At 48.6% G+C, this 8985-nt stretch overlaps 1 protein-coding gene across 3 annotated transcripts in view; it reads right to left on the reverse strand.

Moving 5' to 3' along the window:
* The window catches only part of TROAP (trophinin associated protein), a 241192-nt gene extending 232512 nt beyond the window's left edge, over positions 1-8680 (reverse strand). For all 3 annotated transcript variants that reach the window (XM_063952683.1, XM_063952682.1, XM_063952681.1), the window contains exons 1-2: positions 8448-8680; positions 2371-2689 (exon numbers count right to left, since the gene is read on the reverse strand). In XM_063952683.1, coding sequence (XP_063808753.1) covers positions 2371-2625 — 255 coding nt within the window. In that variant the 5' untranslated portion in view covers positions 2626-2689; positions 8448-8680. The remainder of the gene's footprint in view (positions 1-2370; positions 2690-8447) is intronic.
* Between the last annotated feature and the right edge of the window lie 305 nt (positions 8681-8985).

Below are 8985 nucleotides of genomic sequence, written 5' to 3' on the forward strand. Positions count from 1 at the left end.
ATTCATTAACTTTTAAACAATCACTATTAACTAGCCTTGAGAAAGACTGCTATCAAGATGCTAAGGTAACTATGGGGCAGATGGCTGGAGCAGCATTTAACATACAAAACAAGTGATAACAAGAATTTTAAAACGTTCCCTAATTTTGTTGCTCATTATGGAAACACTGAACAGCTCTAGTGTCAAGCAATGTGGGAGGATGTGTGATTAGCAAGTCAGTTTGGTGACATCACTGTGCTATCACGGATACCCTTTTTTCACCCCTGCAATAACCTGGGCTATTGCCGGGTCAACCCAGGTGGCGGTTTGGTGGAAAAGGGTCCCAAAAAAATAGTTACCCAGAAATCCAACCAGGGTAGCTACCAGGGTCGGACCCAGGTAGCAGCGCATTATTAGCCAGTGGGAGCTTGATCACCGGTGCTTGGAGATGTCATGTCCCACCGCCGGCAGAACAGAAACACTGTACATGGGTGCAGATTTAAGAGGGCCAACCCAGGAATAACTAGAGCTGAACCTGCAGTATAAACGGGGTCTGGCCCACGTCAGAACTATGTTCAAAAACACGGGTCCGACCTGGTTTTTTGGGAGGAAAAGGAGTATGATTAACCTGTTATATGTGGTGTGATGATTCTGTTTCAAAGTGAGAGAAGTACCATGAAGAAGGACATTCATACAATATGTGAGGGCTCGCCACATGTTATGTAACATCCTTATTACATGCGTCTGAAGATCAAGCCATGGCTACTTATAACCAACCTTTACATAAATACTCATTTCCATTATTCAAACTGTTTTAATGGACCTTAAATGTCTACCCACAGGAGTGGCAATCATTTGAAAGTCTGAGTCATTATTTATGAGAATGCAATCACTGGGAAGCTGCAGAGTGTTTGTGGTCTCAGTCTGAGTTACCTTGGTATAATAACAGTAAATCAAATAAATGGAAAGTGTCCTGTAAAGTGCAGTGAACATAAAATATGCTGCTCATACACTCATAAAACAAGTAAAACACCAAATACTTATACCATAGATATACATATATAAAATAATGAGTATATACTAGCACTCTTTTCTGAAGAATGTGTCTGTATAGTGTGTAAGCTGTGCTACTAGGGGGCATCTGTAAGGGGGCATATCTAATGGGCCAAAACAACTGACAGTGGGCATATCTAATGGTGCATAACAACTGACTGGGGACAAATCTAATCGGGCATAACAACTGACTGGGAGCAGGCTAATTTTTAAGTTGATAATTTTTGTATGGCACCCGAAGGATTTTATAAATATCCAAATGGCCCTTGGTAGAAAAAAAAAAGGTTTCTCACCCCTGCTTTATGCAGTATGCACTTTGCAATATTACCTATGCACTTTCACATGTTTGTTGCATAAATTGCACTTTTTAATGTACTGTTAATAAACGAAGGATACATTGAGTATTAAGTCTAATGGATCAGGCCCATTATTTTGGGTAAATGTTAAGCATAAGGAGCAATATTATATTTATTCCATTGAATTGGTTTTACAGACATTCTTCAGAAAAGAGCGCTAGTATATACTCCTTGTTCTATATTAGTATTAGGTAGGCCAATCCCTGGCCGTTTTTTTCAATCCTGGGATTGAAAAACGATCAATCCCGGGATTCCCGGGATTGCAGTAGGGATCAGTGAAGAAGGGTGTAGGGAGCAGCGCTGGAGGGTAGGTAGTGGTGCGGGAGGGTGTAGGTAGCGGCGGGGAAGGGAGGGAGGGTGTAGGTAGCAGTGCAGGAGGGTGTAGGTAGCTGGGCGGGAGGGTGTAGGTAGCGGTGCGGAGGGTGTAGGTAGCTGGGCGGGAGGGTGTAGGTAGCTGGGCGGGAGGGTGTAGGTAGCTGGGCGGGAGGGTGTAGGTAGCTGTGCTGAGGCTGTAGGTAGCTGGGCGGGAGGGTGTACAGTAGGTAGCGGGGAGGGTTGGTAGCGGCGCGGGAGGGAGGGTGGGTGTAAGTAAGTACCACTTAATATTAGGTGGGCGCAAGCCATGGACACACTGAACGCGGCGGCATTTCAAATGAAGCGCCGTCCGCCAGCCAACCAGAGCTGGCGGACCAGCAGCCAATCAGGGAAGCGGCCGCAGCAGTCGCTCCTGATTGGCTGCCGGTCCGCCAGCTCTGATTGGCTGGCGGCCGGCGCCACATTTGAAGTGCCGCCGCGTTCAGCGTTCGTCTATGGCTGCCGCACGCCTAAGTGTAAGTAGTATTACTTACACACGCTCCCTCCCGCACATGCGCAGTGTAATCCCGTGAATCCCGGGATCCCGCCGATCCCGATCCCGGGATTGGCCTCCCTAATTGGTATAACAGGAAATACAAATGAACTATATAGGCTCATTCTCACATACCCTCTGAAAATGGTTCTGCCAGGCCTGATGCATCTTTTGGAAGTCTGGGGGTGCCCTGGTTTTTAGGGGAATTGGAAGTTTGCTTTTCTGTGGATCCTTCAGCACAATCTTTTGCAATGTCGGCTTTTGTTTGCCCTGCTGAGGACATGGCGGAGAGCTCAGACAGTTTTCTTTCCCTTTCACCCAACTGTTCTTGTGAAAATCCAAGGGTTTTTTATGTGACACCCCGGTCAAAGCTTGACTGACAGGCAGCATTCCTGGGAGATGGACACCTCGGCCTATTTACACGTGTAAACTGCAGCAGCCTCCAATTACCTGTCTAAAGAATAAGCAGAAGGCTCAATAATACTCTTCAAAATAAGCCATCAGAAAATAAGATTTTACTCACCGGTAAATCTATTTCTCGTAGTCCGTAGTGGATGCTGGGAACTCCGAAAGGACCATGGGGAATAGCGGCTCCGCAGGAGACTGGGCACAACTAAAGAAAGCTTTTAGGTCACCTGGTGTGCACTGGCTCCTCCCACTATGACCCTCCTCCAAGCCTCAGTTAGGACACTGTGCCCGGACGAGCTGACATAATAAGGAAGGATTTTGAATCCCGGGTAAGACTAACCAGCCACACCAATCACACCGTATAACTTGTGATACCATACCCAGTTTAACAGTATGAAAACAACTGAGCCTCTCAACAGATGGCTCAACAATAACCCTTTAGTTAACAATAACTATGTACAAGTATTGCAGACAATCCGCACTTGGGACGGGCGCCCAGCATCCACTACGGACTACGAGAAATAGATTTACCGGTGAGTAAAATCTTATTTTCTCTGACGTCCTAAGTGGATGCTGGGACTCCGTAAGGACCATGGGGATTATACCAAAGCTCCCAAACGGGCGGGAGAGTGCGGATGACTCTGCAGCACCGAATGAGAGAACTCAAGGTCCTCCTCAGCCACGGTATCAAATTTGTAGAATTTTGCAAACGAGTTTGCCCCTGACCAAGTAGCAGCTCGGCAAAGTTGTAAAGCCGAGACCCCTCGGGCAGCCGCCCAAGATGAGCCCACCTTCCTTGTGGAATGGGCTTTTACTGATTTAGGATGCGGCAGTCCAGCTGCAGAATGCGCCAGCTGAATTGTGCTACAAATCCAGCGAGCAATAGTCTGCTTAGAAGCAGGAGCACCCAGCTTGTTGGGTGCATACAGGATAAATAGCGAGTCAGTTTTCCTGACTCTAGCCGTCCTGGAAACATAAATTTTCAAGGCCCTGACTACGACCAGCAACTTGGAATCCTCCAAGTCCCTAGTAGCCGCAGGCACCACAATAGGTTGGTTCAAGTGAAAAGCTGATACCACCTTAGGGAGAAACTGGGGACGAGTCCTCAATTCTGCCCTATCCATATGGAAAATCAGATAAGGGCTTTTACATGACAAAGCCGCTTTGGACTCACACCAAGCAACATACATCCGCCATATGCGGTGATAATGCTTTGCAGTTACATCTTTCCTGGCTTTAATCAGCGTAGGAATGACTTCTTCCGGAATGCCCTTTTCCTTCAGGATCCGGCGTTCAACCGCCATGCCGTCAAACGCAGCCGCGGTAAGTCTTGGAACAGACAGGGCCCCTGCTGCAGCAGGTCCTGTCTGAGCGGCAGAGGCCATGGGTCCTCTGAGATCATCTCTTGAAGTTCCGGGTACCACGCTAGTCTTGGCCAATCCGGAACCACGAGTATTGTTCTTACTCCTCGTTTTCTTATTATTCTCAGTACCCTTGGTATGAGAGGCAGAGGAGGGAACACAAACTGACTGGTACACCCACGGTGTCACTAGAGCGTCCACAGCTATCGCCTGAGGGTCCCTTGACCTGGCGCAATATCTCTCTAGTTTTTTGTTTAGGCGGGACGCCATCATGTCCACCTGTGGCCTTTCCCAACGGTTTACCAACAGTTGGAAGACTTCTGGATGAAGTCCCCACTCTCCCGGGTGTAGGTCGTGTCCGCTGAGGAAGTCTGCTTCCCAGTTGTCCACTCCCGGAATGAACACTGCTGACAGTGCTAAAACGTGATTTTCCGCCCATCGGAGAATCCTTGTGGCTTCTGCCATCGCCATCCTGCTTCTTGTGCCGCCCTGTCGGTTTACATGGGCGACTGCCGTGATGTTGTCTGATTGGATCAGTACCGGTTGGTTTTGAAGCCATTGTAAATGGCCCTCAGTTCCAGAATATTTATGTGTAGGGACGACTCCTGACTTGACCAAAGTCCTTGGAAATTTCTTCCCTGTGTGACTGCCCCCCAGCCTCGAAGGCTGGCATCCGTGGTTACCAGGACCCAGTCCTGTATGCCGAATCTGCGGCCCTCTTGAAGATGAGCACTCTGCAGCCACCACAGTAGAGATACCCTGGTCCTTGGAGACAGGGTTATCAGCCGATGCATCTGAAGATGCGATCCCGACCACTTGTCCAAGAGGTCCCACTGAAAGGTTCTCGCATGGAACCTGCCGAATGGAATTTTGCTTCGTAAGAAGCTACCATTTTTCCCAGGACTCGTGTGCAGTGATGCACCGATACCTGTTTTGGTTTCAGGAGGTCTCTGACTAGAGATGACAGCTCCTTGGCTTTCTCCTGCGGGAGAAACACTTTTTTTCTGTTCTGTGTCCAGAACCATCCCCAGGAACAGTAGGCGTGTGGTAGGAACCAGCTGTGACTTTGGAATGTATAGAATCCATCCGTGCTGTTGTAGCACTTCCCGAGATAGTGCTACTCCGACCAACAACTGCTCCTTGGACCTCGCCTTTATAAGGAGATCGTCCAAGTACGGGATAATTAAAAACTTCCTTTCTCGAAGGAGTATAATCATTTCTAACATTACCTTGGTAAAGACCCTCGGTGCCGTGGACAGTCCAAACGGCAGTGTTTGGAATTGGTAATGGCAATCCTGTACCACAAATCTGAGGTACTCCTGGTGAGGATAGTAAATGGGGACATGTAGGTAAGCCTCCTTGATGTCCAGGGATACCATGTAATCCCCCTCCTCCAGGCTTGCAATAATCGCCCTGAGCGATTCCATCTTGAACTTAAATTTTTTTTTTTTTTATGTATGTGTTCAAGGATTTCAAATATAAAATGGGTCTCACCGAACCGTCCGGTTTCGGTACCACAAACAGTGTGGAATAGTAACCCCGTCCTTGTTGAAGTAGGGGCACCTTGACTATCACCTGCTGGGAATACAGCTTGTGAATTGCCTCTAGCACAGTCTCCCTGCCTGAGGGAGTTGTCGGCAAGGCAGATTTGAGGAAACGGCGGGGGGGAGACGCCTCGAATTCCAGCTTGTACCCCTGAAATACTACTTGAAGGATCTAGGGGTCCACCTGTGAGCGAGCCCACTGATCGCTGAAATTTTTGAGGCGGCCCCCCACCGTACCTGGCTATGCCTGTGGAGCCCCCCCGTCATGCGGTGGACTCAGAGGAAGCGGGGGAAGAATTTTGATTCTGGGAACTGGCTGACTGGTGCAGCTTTTTCCCTCTTCCCTCGTTTTACACGCTTGCATTTCTGAAGCCGAAAGGACTGTACCTGATAATACAGTGCTTTCTGAGGCTGTGAGGAAACCGGAGGTAAAAAAAATTTCTTCCCAGCTGTTGCTGTGGATACGAGGTCCCAGAGACCATCCCCAAACAATTCCTCACCCTTATAAGGCTCTATGTGCCTTTTAAAGTCAGCATCACCTGTCCAGTGTCGGGTCTCTAATAACCTCCTGACCGAATGGACATTGCATTAATTCTGGATGCCAGCCGGCAAAATATCCCTCTGTGCATCCCTCATATATAAGACGACGTCTTATGTTCGCAAAATAGAATCCCTGTTTGACAGGGTTACAGACCACGCTGCAGCAACACTATCTGCAGGTCTCAGTCTAGTACCCGAGTGTGTAAATACAGACTTCAGGATAGCCTCCTGCTTTTTATCAGCAGGTACCTTCAAAGTGGCCGTATCCTAAGACGGCAGTGCCACCTTTTTTAACAAACGTGTGAGCGCCTTATCCACCCTAGGGGATATCTCCCAGCGTAACTTATCCTCTGGCGGGAAAGGGTACGCCATCAGTAACTTTTTAGAAATTACCAGTTTCTTATCGGGGGAACCCACGCTTTTTCACACTTCATTCACTCATTTGATGGGGGAACAAAACACTGCCTGCTTTTTCTCCCCAAACATAAAACCCTTTTTTAGTGGTACTTGGGTTAATGTCAGAAATGTGTAACACATTTTTTATTGCCGGGATCATGTAACGGATGTTCCTAGTGGATTGTGTATATGTCTCAACCTCGTCGACACTGGAGTCAGACTCCGTGTCGACATCTGTGTCTGCCATCTGAGGGAGCGGGCGTTTTTGAGCCCCTGATGGCCTTTGAGACGCCTGGGCAGGCGCGGGCTGAGAAGCCGGCTGTCCCATAGCTGTTACGTCATCCAGCCTTTTATGTAAGGAGTTGACACTGTCGGTTTATACCTTCCACCTATCCATCCACTCTGGTGTCGGCCCCACAGGGGGCGACATCACATTTATCGGCATCTGCTCTGCCATCACATAAGCCTCCTCATCAAACGTGTCGACTACCGACACACCGCACACACACAGGGAATGCTCTGAGGACAGGACCCCACACAGCCCTTTGGGGAGACAGAGAGAGAGTATGCCAGCACACACCAGAGCGCTATATAATTTAGGGATTAACACTATATTGAGTGAATTTTTCCCAATAGCTGCTTGTATATACAATATTGCGCCCAAATTTAGTGCCCTCCCTCCCTTTTTAACCCTTTGAGCCTGAAAACTACAGGGGAGAGCCTGGGGAGCTGTCTTCCAGTTGCACTGTGAAGAGAAAATGGCGCCAGTGTGCTGAGAGAGATAGCTCCGCCCCTTTTTCGCGGACTTTTCTCCCGCTTTTTTATGGCTTCTGGCAGGGGTATTTATCACATATATAGCCTCTGGGGCTATATATTGTGATATATATGCCAGCCAAGGTGTTTTTATTGCTGCTCAGGGCGCCGCTTCCCCCCCCAGCACCCTCAGTGACCGGAGTGTGAAGTGTGCATGAGGAGCAATGGCGCACAGCTGCAGTGCTGTGCGCTACCTTGGTGAAGACTGATGTCTTCTGCCACCGATTTTCCGGACCTCTTCTTGCTTCTGGCTCTGTAGGGGGGACGGGGCGCGGCTCCGGGACCGAACACCAAGGCCAGTTCCATGCGGTCGATCCCTCTGGAGCTAATGGTGTCCAGTAGCCTAAGAAGCCCAAGCTAGCTGCAAGCAGGTAGGTTCGCTTCTTCTCCCCTTAGTCCCTCGCTGCAGTGAGCCTGTTGCCAGCAGGTCTCACTGTAAAATAAAAAACCTAATTATATACTTTCTTTCTAGAAGCTCAGGAGAGCCCCTAGTGTGCATCCAACCTCGGCCGGGCACAAAATCTAACTGAGGCTTGGAGGAGGGTCATAGTGGGAGGAGCCAGTGCACACCAGGTGACCTAAAAGCTTTCTTTAGTTGTGCCCAGTCTCCTGCGGAGCCGCTATTCCCCATGGTCCTTTCGGAGTTCCCAGCATCCACTAGGACGTCAGAGAAAATAATATACACATGCACTTCTTTCCCATACATCACCTAAGGTAGCATCAACAGATCGCTGCCTACGGATATAGCTGCATTTGTAGATCTTACCTAGCTAGAATTAGCATGAAAGAGGCATATGCAAATATAACACACGGGATCACAAACTATAAAGAACGGAGAAAATACACTTTATAGTGCAGCATAAGAGATCTCTCTATTAATATGAGAGTGCTGTGTGTAAATATATTCACACATACTGCACAGGTTGTTGGGGGGGCACACGGGTTAGTTCTGACAAGTGCCCACTGTGGCAAGTGCAGTAGGTGATGGTAGTACTTCTGCCATACATACTGGGATAATAATATCATAGAAGTTCTGCAGTATTAGCGCATAGGCATTGTTATCGCTGCAATAACAGACAGGTAGGATACGTCTGATCACGCACAGAGAGCAGCGTTACACAATAATAAATACCGTACACTGAACACTTACCTGATACAACCGCCTCAATTACACATAAAGCACAGTCTGCTGGTACATGGAGCGCCGGACGGGTCCCGGCCCTGGCAGTGATGTGGGCACACCGATACAGAAAGCGTCTACCAGAGGCTCGCCATAAACTCTCGTTCAGTTCATAAAAAGCGCCGCCTTCTGATTGGTCATCATGTACGGCAGCTGATACATCCCATTCTCTAATGTACTCCCTGACGTCATCATGAGTCGTCAGATCACGTGATTTTAAAACATTTAGGAGCTGTAAGGGCGGAAGTTCTCTCCTGCCCACTCGTTATGTCACGTCCAGGTCCTTTGCAAGAAGGCAACATAGACACAACCGTATCACATATACAAAGTGATATACAAAGCGTCTCTGCGACGCCGAGACTCAGAGAGCCCTGTAGCTGCCTGCTGCTGTGCTGCGCATAGTATTGTTCTATTGGGCAGAGGCTGCTTGCAAGTTGCATCACTTCACAATGGCATACTTGTCTACCTGACCCTCTCCAGGAGGGAGAAAATGCTCTGTTCCTGGACT

The sequence above is a fragment of the Pseudophryne corroboree genome, chromosome 2 (assembly GCF_028390025.1).
Source record: "Pseudophryne corroboree isolate aPseCor3 chromosome 2, aPseCor3.hap2, whole genome shotgun sequence".
NCBI lineage: Eukaryota > Metazoa > Chordata > Amphibia > Anura > Myobatrachidae > Pseudophryne > Pseudophryne corroboree.